The following is a 22,549-nucleotide window of genomic DNA, read 5'->3' on the forward strand; positions in this document are numbered from 1 at the left end:
TCCATCTGAATACATCTTTTGGGTAAGATCTCTTTAGCCAATGCGGATGTGCGTCAGCGTTCGCCATGATAAGTGCTGTCCGAATAGTGCTACTTTAGTATAGGAACCTCACAATGTCCCTTACCAGCGCTAAGGAGCTATAAGGAATCCCACAATCCTTTGCTTGACATGACATATAACTATAACACACATCATTGAGATTAACAAAAATGTTTGAAGAATCATCCATGTGCGTTTCCATCTTGTAATGATGTCAGAGTTAAAAACTGTCCAAAATTGTCTCAGCAGTCCGAAGCTCCTTTCCTTCCCATGATAGAGTCCATACTGTTGACCTCATGAGAGGTCAGGGAACAGGAGCTATAATTAGACGTATGCGGATGAAGCCCAGGTCTCTGCAGGGCTGAACGACTGCCATCTGATGCAGGTGTTGGTGAAGGGCTGCATCTTAAAGTGGCCAGATAGAAGCTCTCGAAGGCTGGAGCTGGGCACCTCTGTCCTTTACAGTTTTTCCTTCTCCAAGCTGCTTTTTCAAGACTGTTTCAGTAAGTTCCAGTTGATAAAACTCTTTTGTTTCGCTTCAACCTCCATCCTGTAGGCAAATTTGCCTACATTTTGTTCCTCCAAAGCAGATTTTAGCCTTTCATCCACTCAAAATGTGTGTTTCACATCACTAAAAATTATTATTTGTGAAAACTCCTGCCGTATTTGTATTTGTTTGTGTGTGTACATGGCAAAAACCGAGGTTCAGGGTTCAGAGCATCGTCTGCGACAAATAATGCGCCGGTGATTTCACATGTGATTGACTTGGCTGTACAGTGGAGGAAAAGTTAATGTTTTACGTTGGTTCGAATGCTTTTTGCTTGTTTTTACAAACCCAACTACTCAAATACAGCTCCTTCAAAACATACTGTTTTGAAGGATTCTGATTGGCTGATATAGGTCTTAGCTTTGCACCTCACTGCCCCCTATGCCTCTGGCATGTTTAAAACAACGCGTATTTATGCGAGTTCAGGTGGATGAAAACTTTTCTGAAAACAATCCTGTGTCTATGATGATATTTTTAAAAACAATATAGGGGAGCTTTTCGTTTAAATAAAGACCCGGCTGCATGTGTACAGGACCTCATACTAACATCAAACTGGACCTGTGCAATTTTAAGTCTTACAGCAATTTATGTAAGGCCGTTGTTTTTTTTTTTGTTTTGTTTTTTTTTTTTTTTTTTGACAGTTTTATACTTCTTAAAAGTTTGAGTTTCCTCAGTTTGTTTGAGATTTAATATTTGGGCTGAAGAAATGGAAACTACGGGTGAACATGGGTGAAAATGTTGGGACTTTCTTCCAGTCTTCTTCTTGCTTCTCATCACAGTCAGGTCTTTATCCCCGTTTGCCTGGGGATGCCTCAGGTTGCTACTAAGCAACGGTTTCCACAGCTACCAAGTTACCCCCCCCCTCCTCCTCCTCAATAAGCTGCTTGTGTCCCCTTGTTACTTGATGTCCACTCCACAGCTGATCAGGTTAGTTATAATAGGTTCCTTTTTTTTTTTTAAATCAAGCTGTCTGGGTTCATTTTCAGGCTTCAGTCCTCTTCTGGGTGGAGAAATGTTGGTTTGTCCAAGTTCCAGTCCTACTTTCTAACCACCCCCAGTGTCAGCATGGTCTCGAATCACACAGCTCAGCTCTGATGTCACTGAGACAAATGGCACTTTCTTTTTTCCACTTTACTCTGCAAACCGCTCGGTGTTCTGTCAGTAAAACAGGAGATGGGGGTCAAACTTTCGCTAAAACGCAGCAATAGGAACACAAACTGAACAACATGATATGATATAGAATAAAGGCTGCTGGGTACATACAGACTGGATTTTGTGCATTGGAGCTACAGGAAGATCTATTTATATCAGTTCTAAAAATAGGCATACTTCTCCATAGAAACATGAAATCCTGAGGGGCGAGTTACTCCCGAGCTGCCGCTGTTGTGTCTGTGTTATTCTTCAGTTTCTTCACCATCTGAAGGCAAAAGAGTGACGGTATATTCCAGCTGTGAAGCTCTTTCTTTGGGGAATCTCCGCCTGCGGCAGACGGGAATTTACATTACTTTGATGATGAGTCCTCATCTGCCACCCGCTCCTGCCTTCATGGCGACAAGCTCACAGCCGATGTGCATAAATCCCTGAGCGTTCATCTGAAAGAAAAAAGGGAAAAGCGAGAATCCCTGCCAAAGCGAGAATAATGTTGATGCAGGAAAAGGAAAGCAATCAGACCAAAATTACTAATGACAAGCTTTTTACTTTGACTACATTTTGCATTACAAAGGTAAAGTTTCAGTTTATTGCATTATCCATCTGCATTGTGATGCAGCCTTGAAGTTGTGAAATAACAGAGTATCCCCGAGCTGCAACTTCAGTGCTTCGCTTGTCTTGCTGATGCTCATTAAAAGCACATTTCCGACTTTAATTTCAGGTCCAAACATAGATTTGCTCTGGATAGCAGGAAACAGATATGTGCAAACGAAAAGGAGAAAATAGGTGGAAAATAACTTGATCGTCTAGATCTTGGTCTCATATTAAAGAAGGAATAGTTAATGAACTGCCAGGTAATATTAAACCTTGCTCATTGCATACGTTTGTAAACCCACTGAACATTTTCACCCTTTGTCACATTTCAGCTACAAACCTCAGTTTATTTTATGAGCCTTTCTAAATAACCGACCAACACAGAGCAGTGCATGATTGTGACTGGGAAGATAAATGATGCGTTTTAAAATTTTCTTTAACTAATACAAGTTTGAAAATGTAGTAGCATTTGTATTCTCCATGAATCATTACTTTGTGGAGCCATCTGCATCAGACTTATGTATTTAGGCCAAAAGGTTTCCTCCTTTTTGCTGTGTTCCCTACATCAGTGGTTCTTAATCCTGGTCCCCAGGGCCCGGTGTCCTTCATATTTTAAACAGGTTTCTGGTCCAGCACACCTCATTTATACGATGACTTTTCCACCTCTACGTGCCATTAAGTTGTGCAGAGGCCTGTTGATCACCCTTTTATTTAAGGCAGGTATGTGGCAGCAGAGCCTAAAACGCCTAAAACATCAGAACTGTGGATCCTGAGGTCCAGGCTTGTGAACCACTGCCTTACATGACTTCAGAAAACTGCAGTTTAGACTTTATTCTTTATTTGAATTATCGCTTTCGTCTCGCCACTTTCCTATCCGGGATTTGTGAAGTTCACGGCTGGTTGTCCTGTCAGCAGATTCTTCCACCTGAGCTGCAGATCTTGGCAGCTCCTCCAGAGTTACTAGGACTGCTTATTTGATGATTGCTCTTGGCGTCGTATATCTTGGTAAATCTGCAGTTATACTATTCTATGAGATATTCAAATAATAACTGCTTCAAACTTCTCCACTCTGCTGTGCTTCTTGGTCTTCTTCATGCTGCTGTTTATTCACTGATGTTCTCCAACAAACCTCTGGGGCCTTCGCAGAACAGCTGGATTCATGCTCACTTTAAATTATGACACAACTGGACAATGTTTACTGATTAGGTGACGTTTAAAGGCAGTTGGTTAAACTGGATTTCTTTTTCGAGGTGTCAGGATAAATACAATGCTCATGCCACAATTTCAAGTTTTTTATTTAAAACGCATTTTTAAGGCCACTTATTCCAGTTAATAAATATACACCATCTAATGTCCTTTCATACAAAGGCTCAGTAAAATACTTATTTAAAAGGTATAAATACTTTTGAGAGTTAGTACAAATATGGGTTTAGATCAGGGGTCGGCAACATTTACAACCCTAGAGCTATTTTTCCTTCACTCCAGCTAAACAAAATTTGTTTAGAGCCACAAAAGCAACACGACTCTTCGAAACAAAGCTGCTTGCTTTTACCATATCCACTACAGGAATTTCTTTTAGATTTTTAATTTAAAGAACATATTTTTTTCACGTCTGGGCCTCCCTACTGAAGCTGCTACCCCCGCGACCCGACCCCGGATAAGCGGAAGAAGACGGACGGACGGACGGATATTTTTTTCATTTTGTTCTTAGTTTTAATACGTTCTCTTTAAAGAGACATTACATCTTTATAGAAAATGACTTAAAAAAGCAACACAGTTTGCTACCTACTGAGAAATACGTCATTGAATTAAAAAAAAAATCCTCCTCCTACACTATTATTGTCATTCTTTGTGGAAATGCTATACATGTATTGCAAGACAATACCTAAGAAAACCGGTTAAAATTAGCAGTTTTTAATTATCTTCACATCTTTAATCACAGCTCAATTCTTTAGCATTTTTGGCCGAAGATAGAGCCTCTTAAGGGCCAAAGGTTTCAGACCCCTGGTTTACGTGGTCAATGCAATTTGATTTTATTATTTATTGTGTGGTTTAATGTCTGTCATGAAACAGTTTTTGTGTGTGTATGTGTGTGTGTGTGTTATTGAATGAGTATATTATTGTTTATCTTTTATGAAAAGCATTTCAATCTGAAAAACTCACACGGAGAGAAGAGACAATTAGAATAATTTTATTGATACAATATTTTAAGACTTTGGCACTCAGACCTCGGCAGGAGGTTCACATTCACGCTGAATTATACTTCAATATGCATAAGCAGGTGTATGAGAACAGGGATGTTCCCCCCAGGCCTGAAACTGGTGGTGGAGTGGATCTTCTGCCGGACCGTCTGAGATGTGACAGGGCATGCAGTAAGAGTCCGGGAGGAATTACACTCTGATGGGGACGAGGTTGAAGGAGGACCGTAGGAAAGTCAGATGGAGCTTGCTACGATGGTGGAGAAGGGGATGGAGGTGGGTTGAATCCAGTCATCAGAATCCAAATCAGACATTGCGCAGCCACCGCTTGCTCTTTGCTGGGTAGAAGCTGAGATGTGGATTTGAAGTTCTTTTAAGATGAACCCAGGATGCTGATTGGCTTCGTGGAGGAGCAGTTCAAAGCTGATTGGCTTGCGTCGGAGGCGGATGAGCCTCTGATTGGATGGATGTAGGCAATAGAGGTTCTTCAATTGAATTTCCGCTTAAGTTCCATTTCTTGGCTATTGTGTTATTAGAAATATTAAATGATAGAAATAATCTGGAATCACATTTACTGAATAATATAACTAAGAAATAAATATCTTCTGGAAGCAGTAAAAATGGCATTTAAAAAGTTACGTAAATCACTGTAGGGCAGAACATGAAGCAGATCTTTCAGTCTCAACCCAAAGTTAGAACTTTATATGATCTGAGAAATATGATTAAAAACATGATAGAAAATGCATAATCATGTCAACGTATGATACGAAAATCGACTGTGTTTGAGTTTTGAGTTTTCGGATGGTTGGATATTTTTTTCATTCTCAGTTTCTCATAGTTATCCAGACAATTAAAATACTCCAATCATATTCCATTCTTTTCCAGAAGTTGTAGGAACTCTGTTGTTACCCCGTGATCGAAGGTTTCCTGGTGCAGCGGCTTAACTTCAGACTTTGGGCACTAATGTAGAGACAGACAGCAGAATCATCTGTCCCCCCCGACCCTGCACCCCGAGCTTTGTGAACAGAGGGATGTTGTCTAACAGGAGCATTCATCGGGTTGTTTCTGTATGAGCTGCTGGAGCTCAGATGGAGTTGACCTTTGCTTTATTGTGTCCTATTGAGTCTTTCTCTCTGGTACCTGCTTCTGAACCTTCCTCACTGCGAGGAAGGCAAAATAATGTGTGTGACCGAGTCAAGAAGAGAAATTCAGGGAAGCAAATGAAACTTGTACCTACCGAGAGTCAATTCAAGCATCCACCCACAGGTTAACATGCAGTTCTCCTTCACTGACCTCCACATGACGCTCGATCTGTGTTATAAATTATATTTAGATGTGGGCCGCAGCACAGAAGTGTGTGTGTGTGTGTGTGTGTGTGTGTGTGTGTGTTTGCAGTATGAACCAAAGCGAAGCGGAGATAACATCGCAGGGAGAGGAAAAAACATTAGGATAAAATGATCAAATCTGAGTTTCTTTAAAAGAATCCAGTGAATTATGAGACACTTTAGAGATAAAAGCTTCAGTAACAGGAATGTCTCTCTCCTGACCTTTAAAAGGGTTTGCTTTGTGTTGAACAGGTTTTATCAGACGCTAGTTTAATGTAATGATGCTTCTATCTTTAAAGAAACAGCTATCGTGTAATTTACTCTTTGAGAGATGTGCAGGTAAGTAAGCCGAATGATTTTTCTATTTTAAAGCAGAAAAATGCACAATATTGTCACACCTGCTGCTGTGCTGTGACCGTCAAACCACAGCTTCATTAAATGCAGGCCACTGTACGATGTACGAGTCATGGGGATGGATCGTTTTATACCAGAGAAGAAAAATGCACTTCTTGTGATGGTTTACAGCAAAGGCTTTGTTAGGTAAATTACCTACTTAGATTTCAAGCTGTTTGTGCTATTGCATCCATCAAGCAGAAAATACTAGTAGACATTTTTTGCATTACTGTGTTTTGCTCCACATCTTTAGAATAAGCTTCCTCCCAGCAGCTGTTAGACTTTATAACCAGCACTGCTCCCAACAGACTAAATGAATGTTAACAACCCTGCTGCTTTTTCTAGCACATTTCTTTTTTCTTTTTCATCATAAGTAGTCTGTTGGTGTTTTCCTGCCTGAATACGCATACATGTTTTGCACATTTCTTACAACCACCCCGCTCAGTGGCACATTTCTTTAATCTTTTGAGTATGTCAAAACACAGAAGAGCTGGGAGGCCGTATGTCAAATAATAAAGAGATTTATTTGAGGTAATAAGACTTGAAAGACGCGGGGATGACAGGAACCATTATCACGGCATACGTGAGACCAGAATGGGGTGGATTGATGGAGGACTTGACAACTGGTAATGGCTGAGCTGATTAGAATATATAGGAGGAGTTGGGAGGAGCAGCAGGTGGAGCAAATTAACACAGATGAGAGGAATAAAAGGCAATAAAGCGAAGGGAAAGGGGGGCAGCGAGCGGACAGGAGCAGATGGAGAACTGACTTTAAAAGAAACATGAAGAAATGCCAGAGATAAAGGAACAACCTAACAAAAACTATGTATGGGCAGGCAGCAAGTAAAGCTCTAACAGGACTACCAATGTCATAATGAACAGAAGCTGACAAACACAGGAACCAAATCTAACAGATACAAGAATACATATACAAGAACAAACTAATCAGAATCAGAAATACTTTAATAATCCCAGAGGGAAATTGCTGTTTCTGTACAATCGCCACAACATAACAAACATCACAAACATTTAAATGGGAGACGATTTACTGAGGCCTTGCTGCCAAGGAACCGCCTTACACGGTGCCCACATGGCGCTGCCATTACTCTGTGAAAAAGATAGAGGCAACAAAAAGGATGGATGGAGGGAAAAAAACATAACTAATAAACATAATTAATAAAGAAAATAAACAGTTTGAGATATCAAAAACCTCTTGCACAAAAAGCACAAATAAGACGAGACACATATAGCAGAAGGTAAACAGTTGAGACTAGTTCATCAGTTTATATGAGCATCAGTTATGTGTGTCTGTTTGGGTGAATAAGATAAACGCTGAACAGAAAACTAAACTAATGACAGAAACAATACTAAAAGTGCAAAATATAAACAGGCTGCTGGATCCCCAGACAGCTACAATAAGTAATCAAACCCCTAGGGATCCTTACAATTATTTATTTTCATAAGCTGTAAACTTCCTCTTTGCTGCTGGTACATCTGAATTCCCCCCACTGTGGGACAGCAAAGGATCTTTTTGTTCTAAGATCTTAGTCTCAGATGTCGTCCTTACCTTTTGTATTTTTCTTTTGTTTTGCAATAAATTGACATTTTATCGGAAGTGAATATGGTCAGAATGGTTTCATATATTTATTTGTATACGTCTATGTCCAGATGTTTCGTTCTATTTTTTATTTGCTCGTTTGTAATAATGCATTAACATGTGCAATAATTCGTCTATTTCAATGTTTTTCTGATGCATGAATTTGTTTTTTAGTTTATGTTTATACCGCCATCTTGACAAACCTTTTGGAGGAACCGGTTCGAGTCCCTAGAAGTTAAACCTTTTCTATTTGATTTATTATTGCTTATATGATAAAATTAGTGAAGTGAATATATCTGTCTGTTAGGAACTGACTATAAATGAATTGACTTTCAATCAGCTGACTACCAGAAATGCTGCCAACATTTCACAGGTTACAGTTTGCTCACCATTTTATCTAAATCTCTTGAAAGAAATGAATCAGTCACTTGTATGCAATTTGTCCAATGAGACACAGCTACAAAGATTAGATTTTTATAACCAGAGACTTCATTTCGCTTAAGCCTTCTTCTTGTCTCGGTTTATGTAAATTTTATGTCTCACTTAGGGCTTACATGGCATACTTAACGAGGTATCAAATAGGCTGTGGTGGGACTTCAATGATCCAGCTTCTCTGCTTAAAACCATCCGAGCCGAACTACTTGACTTTCATATTTTATTAATGCAAAGATCAAACCATGTTCATTAAACTTTAGCCTAGAAAAATATCTGAAGTTGTAGTTGGAGCGGCTCCACAGCCACATGGCCAAACTAAACACCTTTGGATGTGATATTTTGTTTAATTCAGAAACTGTTTACATTCCCTTCAAACAATGTGAGAATTTTAAGAAGTACATACAACAAAGACGCATCAATTCACTCTGGTATTTGGTTAAAGTTTATCTCTAGTTATTATCTCATGGTTCATATTGATTTTAGCAACTCTTATATTATCTGTTTATAATTTATTCTTTTGTTTCTGTTTAAGTTATCATTATTCATGGGAAATGCTATAATGTTCTGAGAGTATTGTTCTGTACTAGATATAGTGTCCTATTCGTTTTTGTGTGTCTTTTTATGCATGGCTTAAGCTTAAGTGTGTTGTTTCTTTTCACAAATTTTTGTGATTTAATTTTTGGCGACCATTGCTCCCAATTCTGTTAAATATTATTTAAGTTAAGTTAAATATTATTTATTTTCTTTCCCATACATGTAAAATGAGTTATCCTCTATTTACTGCAATTGCCTCTATATATATTCAAGTTATCGCAGTATCGATATTTGTTCAATTAAATTATATATATATATATATATATATATATATATATATATATATATATATATATATATATATATATATATATATATATATATATATATATATTTATTTATTTATTTATTTATTTATTTATTTATATAGTACACAATTAAAGGGGACACATAATGCAAAATCCACTTTTTTTAACCCCTAAATACATTTTGTTGCGTACTTGGAGTCTCTAGGAGTGCTGAAAGGTTGAATGTAGTCTCACCAGGTCCTGCGTAGATATCTTCATATTTTGTTTCAATTATATTGTTCAAGTGGAAGAACACTTGAACAATATGATCTACCATGTGGAAAAAGATGCTTTGGCCAGATGAGACCAAAGCATCATGGAAGAAAACATGTCAGAGTCTGCAAAATACTTGAGTCTGAGTCTGAGGGTCACCTTCCAGCAGGTTTAAAACAAAACATATTCATCTGTTAGAATGGCCCAGTCAAAGTCCAGACCTAAAGAATCTGTGGCAAGATCTGAAAACTGCTGTTCACAAACGCTCTGCATCTGATCTGACTGAGCTTGAACTGTTTTGTAAAGAAGAATGGGCAAAAGTTTCAGTCACGAGATGTGCAAAGCTGATAGAAACATACCCCAAAAGACTTGCAGCTGTAATTGCAGCAAACGGTGGTCCAACAAAGTTTTGACTCAGGGGGGGCTGAATACTTTTTCACACTGCACTTTTTAGTTTTTTGTTTGTTTTCTTTCTCCTTCACAGCTGTTTACCGCTTTTAATTGGTCTTTCATATACGATTCCAATGAAATATATTTATGTTTGTTTTTGTAATGTGACAAAATGTGGAAAAGTTCAAGGGGTGTGAATACTTTTGCAAGCCACTGTATCTTCCTTTTGAGCAAAGCCTGTGTTCTTAGCTTTGCCATTTCTCCAGCTTTGGTTAATAACAGGAATCAGTTTAATTGGGAATACTGCCTTCCTTCGTTTGTCCTGCAGGGCGGTAACGTTTCCCGGCTGCTCATTAAACAATCAGCGTGATGTGTGAAGAAGCTTGACCTCCCCAAGTCTCTGTTTGGTCCGGTTCTGCTGTCTTTCTTTCTGCTGCCGGCAGCTTTACAGGAAGCCGTTGACTAAATTGATTTAGTTCCTCACCAAGCAAACATGGTTTCTCTAGCAGAGTGCGTTAATTGTGTTTCTCTCCTAAAGACTCACATGATGATAATGTTATGCAGACCCACGCACACACGGGCACGCGCTCCCACACAAAAGAGTAAATCTTCCTCACATTATCTTAAATTTGCTGCAGTGGGGATGGGGGACAAAAGAGATGAAGGACTTTAAGAGAACCGAGCTCTTTGTGCCTGATTTTTCTGCTGCGTTCAAATCTTTTTCATAAAAAAAGAATATATTTGTCCCACTTTTTGTAGGTAGCATCTTTTCAAAGCAATTTAATGGATGGACATCGGAAAACAACCTGAGCTTTTTAATTATACGCTTAAAAATTGTTTCATTTCAATTTAGACATTTTTCAGAAACACTTTATTATGCAAACTTTTTAAATGAGAATCAAAGCTTGGAGGATGTTTGTAATTTATTAATCTGCAGCTCTAGTATGCAATTAGTTAGTGCTTTTTATTAAATGGGGTATTTACCTATTTGGAGGACCTAGCTGGACGGTGCACAGGCTTTAACTTCCTGGTTGATCTCTAAAAACATTTCTATAATTTTTCCACACAAGTTTCTTTCTCCATAAGTAACATAAGTCTATTATCTCCTGCAGCAAAACGGCCACATCACATGACACTGCCACCCTCGTACTTCTGACTCTGGATCATGTTTTCAGGCCAGCAGCTTCCCCCTTTTTCCTCCAAACCTGAATCTTAATTTCATCAGACACCAGGACGTATCTCCTAAATTAAAAGTAGTTGTCATTGTTCGGATTTACAAACTGTAATCTTACTTTTAACGTCGTTAACGGCTTACTTCACTCTGAGTGACCTTTCAGGTTTCACTTTGGACAGTGACGTTTTCTTACCAGCTTCAGCCTGGATCTTTACAATGCATTTTGCTTTAGTTAATTTATGCACACCTTTCAAAGCAAGTTTATCTCCTGAACACAGAACCCAGCACCTTCCTAAATGTAATTATGGCAGAATTCCACAATGGGCATTCTTGGGTAAAATTGTTTGAAACAACTTGAGGAATCTGCAAACTGTATAAATGGATGAACCAGGCTTGAAGTTCTCTTTCTGATTTAATTAGGTACACAAAATGACAACTTATCTGAGGGGCTTTCCTAAAATGTATCCACAGGTGTTCCTCAGATTAACTCAAATGTTGCAATTAGATCTTTTAAAAGTCATGTCATCATCTTCTGGGCTTTCCCAAATAGTTTAAAGGCAAAATAAGATCATTGTGTGTACACTAAATGTCTGACCTTCAAGAAAAATAAAAAAAAAGTCCCTCTCTAATTATTCTGCATTTAGATAATAGACATATTGAAGTTTTGGGTATCCTAACAGACATATCTGTTGCTGACATTGGCTCCAACTCTCTGAATTGTGCTGCTTTAATTGTCTCAGTTGTTGCAGCTGCTTATCCTCCCTTAATCTTCTTTCCACCTTTCTTCTTTTCCCCTTTCTTGGTTGCCAGATTTCTCTTTCTTGAAAAACGACGTGCCTTGTTCCTTCCTCCTGCTCATCTGGCTGCTGGATAACTTTATATGAGAATCGTTTCACTCAACAGGGTAATGGTGTGGAATAAACGATTCGGCACCATTTTAAATAGGTCCTTGAAGAGCATCCATCATTATTGTTTTTGCAATATTTAATATTTTAACCACGTCATTCAGACAGGGTGACGTTCATTATGAGATTATTAATGGGAATCATGAAAAATGTTCCTCAAGCCTCTTCACAAACCCCAACCCCAGCCCAATTTCTCAGTATACCACAACTAAAGAAGACAACAAAACTTCAAAATAGGGGGGAAAAAACTACAAAAGCCAACACTCACACAGGGGCCAAAACCACCTGCCAAAAAAAAAAAAAAAAACTAAAGTGGTGTGTCTTCACATCTTCAGCAACTTGAAACATTTCTGACAACCTGGCAAATAGGGATGAGAATTATTTATTGTTTATTGCTGTCAGGGGGAATTGTGATAAGAATAGTGATTTATCACAATGACAGTAAACGCTGCTTGATGATCGTGATGCAGACAGATTAGCTGGGATATTTATTTTGGATATTTGAACATTTTGTTTCCACTATTGTGTTTAGGAAACAATCAGTGGGTGGCAACCTTATTTACAATATGACTGAAGATATTTATAGTGTAATTTACTGTGATTGAATTAGATCTACATAGAAAATCCTGAGCTGCATGGAGGTGCAGTTGTTAGGGTAGAGTTTAAATCCCAGCCTTTGGGTCTGGAGGAAGCCAAATACATGTGTGGATGGTGTATTTTAGTTCTGTGAATCTCTGTCTTGTCCTGAGATGGAGTGACTTATCTGAAGATAAGCACCAGCATCCCCGCTCGCCATCCATCCATGGATGGAAGGATGGATTGCCAATCCCAACCAGCAACCCTTTAAAGTGTTTCCTAATGACGCCCCATGAAGCGTTGCTGTTGTTGAAGTCTTTAATGAAATTATTAGTGAGATCCTATTAGGCTCCATTAAGTTGCAAAGTGCCAATAAGTGTTGTGACCATTAGAGTCTGAACGGCTGAAAGAGAGGAAAAGCTCCAAAGATGGAGAAAGGAGCGTGTTGTATTAATTGAAAGAGCGGCGGCTGCATGAATCCAGCTGCAGGGCTTAATGTTGCACGTCTGCCCAGATGTTACAGGTTAACCTGTTGGGAAAAATAAACGCACATGCGGTTTGGTCTCTGTCCCCGCGTCTTTAGGCGTTCAAATATTGATGTCCACTCGTTTCCTGTGTAGCTGCTCCCTGCTGCACCCCACCCTCCCCGTGAATCCCGGAGTATGGATGTGTGTGGATGTGTGTGCGCGCACATTCCTTCGCATCCAGAGGAGCGGCAGTCAGGTCGAGGCTCCGCGCTGAGAGAGGACACACAACCGGACAAGGGATCTCTCCACAGTCACACGGGGGAAAAAAACATGCAGGTAAGACTCAAATATATTCTACTCTGTTATTTTTGTATCATGAAAATACAAAGAAAACGGTGATTGCTGTGGACGGCAAAGCGCAAAAACAATAGTTAAAATTCCACCTGCTCATACTTGCAGGCTTTTTGGTGATTTTTAACCCTGTGTCCGTGCTTTTTGCACCCCTCCGTGGGCTCTGTGATCTCATCTGCTGCCAGTTCTTTTGCCCAAAGCGGAGTTTCTTAGTGAAGTTATGTAATTGCAGCTCAGCTGGAAGCTGAATGTGGAGGGAAAGCGTCGCTCTGAGCGCAGCAGAGACCCTGCAGACACCAAGGGTCTCTCGGCATCACGTCTGCCCACCGTGTCCTTTTCCTTTTCTTGTTTTTAAATTATTATCGTTATTTTAGTGCGGGCTTCATCAATGGCACTTTTTCCCCCCGTCGTGATTCAGAGTCACGCGTGTCTTTCCAAGCTGTTGATAACGTGCGCGCCCCAAGTCCCCGCCTGAACAGCACGCAGAGTGGGATTATGTGTCAGAAATCGTGTGTCTGCCTGCAGGTTCGGAGATCAGTCCCCAACAACAAGCAGAGTCTGGAACTAACAGAGCCTCAGAGTGATTCCCTGCTCCTCCTGAAGCCCTGCTCTGATTGAGTTTCCCTCCTTCCTCTCTGAATGTTTCATGGAAACCAGGAACAACCTGTTACAAAATGCAAATTAAAGATAGATTTTTTATTTTTTTTTAGGAAGCAGGTCAGCTCATTTTGGTATGGACACAAAGCTGCTTTGCACGTTTCTGCTGTTTTACACCGGAATCAATTACAGAGGGATTACACTGTTCATGGCATAACATTATGACCACTGGTTTAAAGGTTTCCTGCACACCTTTAATGTCGGAAGTTATCATATTTCTAGACTAACATTTCCATATTTTTGGTAATTTTAAGCCCATTTTAAACCATAGATTCTAAATTTATATAGGATTTTTTAAAGTGGAGTTTCTTTAAATAGCTTTTAACACAATAAATCACAATATGGGATCAAGGGGCTTGTGTTACAATGGGTTAAAAACTATTTAAATTGCGGACAACAGCACAAAATATGGGCGATGTGGGCTCTAAGTGTTTGGTCTTAGCTTCCGGGGTCAGTAGGGCCCTAAATTCTTCATAATATATCTATATAAAATGCAAGATATTTGATATAATGGAGTTTGGATCATTTGTCAATGACACAAACATTTTCTGTATTGGAAATAATTTTAAACTGCTAGAGAATGTAATTGCAAAAATAAATAAATTGAAATTATGGTTTGATAGTACGAAATTGTCCTCGAATCTGAACAAAACAAAAAAAATAATATGATTTGGAAAAGGGAGACCAATCATTGAGCTCAAAATACAGATACAAGATGTGAATATTGAAATGGTACATGAAATTCAATTCAATTTAATTAAATTTTATGTATATAGCGCCAATTCATGAAACATGTCATCTCAAGGCACTTTACAAAGTTAAGTTCAAATCAGATGTCTTTGTAGTGTTGTTATTGCCGACAAATTAATCTGGAAATTTAACATCAAATTTGTTCAAAACAAACTATCAAAAAGCATTTTAGTATTGAACAAAGGCAAGGATCATAAAGCGCTTCATATTCTGTAATGTTCCTTAGTTTTACTCTAGTTCATTTACTATCCAGAAATTTGAGGAAACAATTACAAACTGTAATAGAGTTAATAATCACACTTCAAAAAAGAGCAATAATAATAATTGAAAAGGCTGGGTCCCTGGAACACACTAACCCATTATTTATACAATTAAAATCATTAAGATGTACAGATATAGTTGTACTACAAACAGCACTGATTACATTCAAAGCCAAAAATAACCAGCTAGCCGAAAACATTTAAAAACTGTTTAAGGAGAGAGAAGAAGTTTTTAAGTTAAGAGTTTAAAATCCACATCAGACATCCATCATCAGAACCACAACGAAAACTTTCTGCATTTCTCTGTGTGTTGCAGATGAAACATTGAAACAATCTGAATGTGGCGCTCAAGCAATGTCCAAACATTAAACAGTTTAAATCATGGTATGAAAAAGGGATTATAAATATTTGTCAAAATATAAAACAAATCTTATTATTATTGCTTTTACTTTTAGTAGTCAGTTGCTTATATTTAAATATAATGTATAATATATTGTTTATATGTGAAACATATTGAAAGTAAATATATAACTTCCATCCATCCATTTTCTGTCATGCTTGTCCCTCATGTTTTGTTTTTAAGGTTTGTTTTGTTTGATTGTTTCTTGCCCCCCCCCCCCCCCCCCCCCCCCCCAGATGCATGTTTTTGACCTGTTGACAAGTTTGTAGTTTTTCCCCAACTCTCTGCTTTAGCCCATTTTTAGACTATTGTCACCAAATTGCTTCAAACTGCTTCTGGCTGAGATGTCTGTTGATGCATATTTGAGTCATACCAGGATCATATTGGAAGCACTCTGGCGCCATCCGGTGGCCTGAATGTGAAAGACAACTGGTTGTAATCTTACAGTAAATTTTTACATAATACTGTACGGGATTGGGTTGAATAGGAACTTGTGTTGTAATTCAGTTTCAAAGTCCAGTGTAGCACTAGCAGCAACATCACTATAATAATGTACATGCTTAATACTGCAAAAGTAGTTTAAATTCTACTCCTTAATCCAAATCCCGCCAAATGTGTGGATGTGCTATATTCACGTTACCAATTTCGCATCCAGATGACAGCACACATAATTCTTATGTGGCTGCAAATTAATTCAGGCAGGAAGGTTTTAAAGGGTTTTTGTATTTCTTTACTGGGTATGGAAATATGTTAAATATGTGTGAATACGGGAAGCTCTCAGTAAAGCAACAGTTGTTAAAGTACAACTACGAGAATATGCAATTAGGGTTTGTCTATCATTAATCTCAGAAGTAAATTTGTCAGCCAGTTGCACCGGCACAGTGATAGATGGTGGAGTTATGTGAGATTCTGAGAGTCTGTGGATTTTTATTTATTTATTGAAATCTAATTTTTGTATCTCATTATCATAAAATCCCTTGGTCCAAATGATGTCACAGTATCAAAAGCTGTTTATGCCAGTTTCCCAAACCTCTAAAATTCTCTGATTAATGCAAACTCATAACTTTTAGTCATCTGCTTCACCTTAATCAGCTGTTAACTTCAATTAGATTTGTTTCGACTTGTATGTTTTTTTTCTGTTGTGTGAATCATAGTTTAAAAAGAAGTATTTCGGTTTGAAATGACTTGCATTTTAAACATAGGCTTGAAGGCAAGGCAAGTTTATTTATATAACACTTTTCAGTAACAAGATGATTCAAAGTGCTTGGAAACATATTGAGTATTTACAGCTTTCCCCTCTGGCTGTCTGTCAACATGCAGGTGTTTAGATTAAAACATGCTGCGAGGCGTCTGGGGGTCGGATGTTTTCAGTGCTTGACTCACTCCAGTTCTTCTTTTAAATAACGAGTTGTTCTATCATTCTGACCCAAATTATGGGGATGAGAGGGGCTGTCAAAGAAGGTGAAGCCAAATTCCCCCCCATCTTAATATAGTAATATAGCAGGTTTTCAGCATGAATATGCTCCATTTATGCTGGCAATTGTATTTCCTTTACTTTAAATAAATAAATGGGTAAAAAGGAAACAAAATTTGCATTTGGATGATTATTTCTTTTTTGTATGAATGCTACTGGCCAAAAAATATTAATACTGTTGGAAAGCCTTTTATTAAATGGGGCTACATTTGTAAGGAAAATGCATTCCGGTCCATAAAAAATCTGCTAGGCCGACTCTGCCAATGTCACGTTCTGCTCTGATGTCCTCAATAGCGCATGGGAGAACCCGTGCACTACCAGGGCAGCCTGCCACCTCATCCTCATGCCGGTCACCGGCTTGATCGCACACCGCTGCGGGTTGAAATCCCGTCTTTTAACCTGCGTTTGTCACATATCAGCCAAAGTGGTTGTGTTAGTAAAATGTTCATTGAGGTTGAGGTCAGGACTGCAGGTTGGCATTTCCAAACTCTCTAGTTTCAAATTCTAAAGGTAATCTCTGATGAACCCGATAATGTGCGGGTGAGCTTTGAAACCATGGAGGGTGGAGATCCGTCCCGAGAGTTAATTGGCACTGGTTGCAGAATCTCTTCTCGATATTTCTCTACATTAGGAATGTCTCCAGTGATGACAAACCTTGCACTGCAAAAACAGATCTAAAAATAAATAAAATATTCTTAAAGTTTGCATATTTATGCTTGATTTGAGCAGGTAAATAAGATCATCTGCCAATGGAATGAGTATTTTGTCTCCTAAAATAAGATAATTAGACATCCTGCACTTGAAATAAGATGATGAAGATGAATTGTTCCCATTTTAAGTTCAAAAATCTTATACTATTGGCAAATCATCTTATTTACCTGCTCAAATCAAGGACAAATACACACATTTTATGAAGATTTTACATATTTCTAGTTCTGTTTTTGCAGTGTGCTTTTCCGAGGCTGGACATCATTATACTGTCTCCACCAATTGGTTAGAGAGGAGATGCAACGGAGGAGGCTATGTGTTCCAGGAGGGTCCAGGGGAGAATAGAGCAGATGAGAGCGTCCGAGGTGAGTGAACAGAGAGCTGGAGGGTGGGCGGGTTGAAGGAAGTCTGAATCAAAGGGATTGCAATGGACGACGGTGGAGCGGAGGAGATTACAGGAGAAGGCTGTCAAGAGAGCTTTTAGCAGGAATCCAGAAGTGGTAAACAAAAGCTGGGAGCACAGAGAGCACAATGTTAAGCCAAGTTAAGGAGAGGAACCATAAATAGCTTAAAATGACAAGGAACTTTGAAGAAGAGAATTAAAATGAGCACAGAGGGGTTGACTTCACCAACAAAGTTGATCATCGGGTCAAGAGTGATTATCCTAAAGCTCCTTATATCTCCAGCAGTCAGATGAGTGTGAATGCGGACAGTTGCGCTGTCTGCCGCTGGTCAGCCACGTCCTCCAGCAGCGATTCTTCGTTTTCACACATGCAGACAAAACCAAACCAACACCAGGATCATGACAGAAATAAACAGGCTTTCCAAAACTGCAGCATTTATTTCCAAGAAGCGTTTTTCTCAACCAAGACACAATCGACCAAACAAATTGTTAATCATAATAATCTGTTGTATTCACTATTGAATTAACGCACAGTAGACCAGTGGTTCTCAAATATCTTCTGTTGCACCTTCCTTTGCAGAGGGAAAAATTTACTGCCCCATTCAATCCCAACAAAATGGGACAAAAATGTCACTTTCCTCGCTTTCTGTTTTGATGCATTTAACCTGTTGTTCTGAAGATTACCCAGAATCCCTTTTAAAATTTATGCCATATGTATGGGGTTTATTTATAACATATAACAATGATTTCTAACAACTAGAAAGTTTATAGTTTTTAACTATAAATTAACTATATAACTATATAATGGCTTTTAGCCGAACTCGTAGCTGTAGTTAACTTTTAACTAGCTATGAACCTGTTATTGCAAAAAAATAAAAAAAATATCATGCCATTAATATTAAAGAAAAAAACTTGAGTTACATTAAGTTTTGTAATTTTTTAGGAGTTTATTGATAGTATTCGTCACACTACTGACCGCAGGTATATACCAAACAGCAGGGGGTGCTGTTGATACATTTAGATTCCGGATTTTTTCTGGACAAATGAAGGTAAGGCTGTTCTTGCAATACCTTCACCCCCACCCTCCAGGGGGCGCGCCGCACTATTTGAGAAGTGCATTCACATCTTTATGCCGTCTCTGGCTCTGTCCACATGGAAACAAGATTGGGTGTATCTACAGGGGTTTGTTGTTGCTTAGGTGTGTGTCTACATGGATCCGGGGTTTTGGGAGACCGGAAACAATTATTTTTTAATTCGGGTCCCAGAGTGGATAAATTTCAAAACGCTGGTTTTGTGTTTCCGTGAGTGTGCGAGCCGTATCTCTTCTGAGATGATGACCTCGTAGCTTCATCTCTCTCTCTGTAACCCGCATGCGCCTCACTACCGTAAATGACAACAAAGATGGTGCCGTCTGGTGTTGTATTCATGCTGAGGCAAATATTGTCTTTATTATGGTTGTTAGTAGTGTCCTCAGACTCCCCCTTTCTACACAGCATCTCTCCAGCCAACCCACACACAGATTACGTTGAACATGCGTGGATGTTTGTGTTCGTTCCACCTCCATGCTGCTGTGTTTACTTCACGAGTTATCTATGCATGCTTGCTGTTTTTTTGTGTTTCTTTGGCAATGTCACAGCGCCACCAATGGGGCTGGCATACTTACTACAGCGTTTACAGTGATGCTGCGTCCTCTCGTGTGGGCGCACATTTTTTTATTAATCGTTTATGAAAGCTTACCGGGTTTCTCTTCGTATGGACCGGGCCTCTGAGAGCCCCTAAATACAGATACAAAAGCTGTCTTTTGTAACATTAGTGTCCCCATGAAACCACTTTTTCTGTCGAGATATGAAAAGTTTTACATTGTTTCTTTTTTCATTAGTGGCTTTTTCATGTGGTCCTGTCGTCCTCTCTCATTAGAGCCCCTCAGCTGACCTAGTTTCCAGCTTCCCCAGCCTGTATCTCATCAACTGTCAGCACGCCTGACACTCACACAGCAGTCACTCTCGCCAGTACTTATACTCCTCGTTTCTCCTCGTTTCTCTGTCTGCCATGTCCTCCTGGTAGATGTTTCTTATTCCCAACTTAACGTATAATTTCTGGCCTTTATTTTGCTTCTTGTCACCTGAATTTTGCCCTTCTTTCTGGATTTTTAAATTTCTATTAAAGCGTTTGACTTCCATGCTTGCCTTAGGTCACTCCTTGCGTGCATTTGTCTCATCACACCGCAGCAATATAGCAGCTTCTTGACAAATACAAAATAAATTAATTTATTCATTCTAGAACAGAAAAGATAAAGATTTTCACAGACCGGGGAGTTTTTTTCTTCCTATTGGTAGTACTAATAGTTCCACATGGGATGATTGGATTAGGGAGACAGAGATTTTTTTTAATCTCGCCCAAAACTGCTCTGCTGTGTTAAAAAAAAAAAAAAAAAAAAAAACTTGCTTTCTTACATATGTTATGCTCCCTCTTAGACATAATTTTCTGGCTCAGACTTGATGTCCCTAGCACAGATATCTTTAGCTCCTGTTAGAAAGCTACAATCTCAGGTTTTCCTTCCTCTTTAAGAATGAAAACTGCGCTCTCAGGTGGGTTTTCTCCACTTGAAACAAAGTGGTGGTCTGACGATAAGCGAGTTGCAGATGTTGGGTTGCGTCGTGCATCATGAGTAAGTCAATTTTTTTGGCTACCAAACAACATTTAAAGATGGGAAAGCAATGAAGAGATCTATGATTCTCTTCGAAACACAGACTGTCAAATGACACAGTATGTCCTCTGGAGGGACAAAGTCTCTGTCTTAAGCTGGGACACTTTAGTTAAGCTTAGTTAAGTGGATCTTTCTTTAATGTCTGGAAATTGTGAAGAATGAATCACATTTCTTCTTTGTGTCTTTGGGTGAACTTGTGTTGTTTTTTCTGACATAGTTCAAGCCTATAAAGTCCATATTAGAGTAACTTAACATGGCACAAAGGTCATTGTACGGCACGTATATTGAGGCCTTTAAGGCCTTAAAATCAAAGCATGCAACCCTTAAATTCATGGCCACTACCTGCACTCGACACAAATTACAGTGACAGCGGGGTTTTTGTTTGGTAGAGAACATTTTCGACCGCGTATGACTCGTGCATGCACAAATGTAATGGGCAATTTGCTGACAGTGCCAGTCAGTAGCATGGCACTGGGAATTTTAACTGTGGGTTTTACCCGTCGGCTGTCAAGGCTCAACTGTAAGGGGGAGGATTCTAACATTTCTAGGAGGCATTCAGTTTGACTGAAGAAACAGGTTTCGAGTGGATGAGCGTAGCATATTTGAAAGCAAAAAAATACTTGAGTGTGAGACAAATTTTGTGGGAGAGCAGTATAACATCTAAGAGCGATGACAAAGCTTCTTGTACTCAAGGTAAAAATGTTTGGTCTTGGATTTTTGACAAAAAGACACCCCCTTTACCTCAGCGCTTAGCTGTGCTTTCCATCCCCTGTTGGTTGCAGCAGGTGGTCGCTCATTCTGAGCCTGGATCTGTTGGAGGTCTGTTTCTGTTAAATGATGTTAAATGATATACGTTTCCACCTTCACCACTTGTTTGCGCAGGTGGAGAGATTGCTGGAAAATCAATGACTCGACAAAATACAGTAAGCTGGGCTTCCTTAGATCGACAACTTTTTACCAGCTAAATTTGACCCATTTGTATTATAACTAGGGCCAAAAAGAAATTTTAACATTTTTGATTTAAATCAGTTTATATGAACGGATTTTACTGGATTGATTTGATTTTGAGATTAATTGTGCCTGTCTCTCTTATAAGGTACCTTGAGGCAACATGTGTTGGGAATTTATGTTCCAGTAAGATCCTTTATTGGTTACTATAGGGTGCTGGGGCTTAGTTTTATATTCTCTAGATTGTTGGTTATGAAAAAATCCTCAAACAGACCTAAGAACGATTGTTTTATTGCGGGCAAAATGATAGTCTCCTTATCTAGGTCATACTGGAGCTAAAGTCATGCTGCAGTCTTATCTTGTTTATTGTGTAAATGATATCTTGCTGCAATAGCCAACCACTCCTTAACTTATTTAAAAAAAAATTGGTGTAGGTTATACACCAAAGAAGGTTTTTATCAGAAAATCGTGGTTAGGGCTTTTAATGTTTGGTAACTTTTGTTGTTATGCTTTTAAAGGTTGACTGTCTCTGGGTCTGTTTGCCCTTTCATTATTTTGTGTCTCATTTTGTCCTTTCCTATTTCACCCATATACCTGTTTATTTATCTGGGTAGTTAGATATTTTTGATGCGTAATCAGAAAAATAATTATTATTGTTCATTATTTGAACTGTTACTTGTGTCTGTCTTTGTTATTCCAGTTTAGTGCTCTTAAAGTGTTATGCTTCTTCTGGTTTAGATGTTTCAGATAATCAAATACAATTTTAAAAACAAAACCCAAGTAGATACAGTTTTCTAATGATTTCCTGTCATACCAATAGAATTGAGAAGTCACTTAATATAATTTGTTTGACAACATGAAGCAGGCTAAAATTATTCAAAATTGAAAACATCATTATCATCATGTCAGTCTGGAAAGGGTTAGAAAGACATTTCTAAGGCAGACTCCAGTGGGAGCCAATATCCTCACATGGAGAAAACATGGAAGATTGATGAACCTTCCTGGGAG

The 22,549-nt window shown here is 38.8% G+C and overlaps 1 protein-coding gene across 4 annotated transcripts in view; it reads left to right on the plus strand.

Annotated features, from left to right (window-relative positions):
- kcnip3b (Kv channel interacting protein 3b, calsenilin) overlaps window positions 1-22,549 on the plus strand; it is an 85,558-nt gene that overhangs the window by 2,594 nt on the left and 60,415 nt on the right. For 3 of the 4 annotated variants that reach the window (XM_036143939.1, XM_036143941.1, XM_036143940.1), the window contains exon 2: window positions 13,037-13,219. In XM_036143939.1, the coding sequence (XP_035999832.1) occupies window positions 13,079-13,219 (141 nt within the window). In that variant the 5' untranslated portion in view covers window positions 13,037-13,078. Of the gene's footprint in view, window positions 1-13,036; window positions 13,220-17,729; window positions 17,849-22,549 lie in introns of those variants that run through there. The other variant, XM_036143942.1, reaches the window with a different exon arrangement.

This window comes from Fundulus heteroclitus, chromosome 12 (assembly GCF_011125445.2).
Source record: "Fundulus heteroclitus isolate FHET01 chromosome 12, MU-UCD_Fhet_4.1, whole genome shotgun sequence".
NCBI lineage: Eukaryota > Metazoa > Chordata > Actinopteri > Cyprinodontiformes > Fundulidae > Fundulus > Fundulus heteroclitus.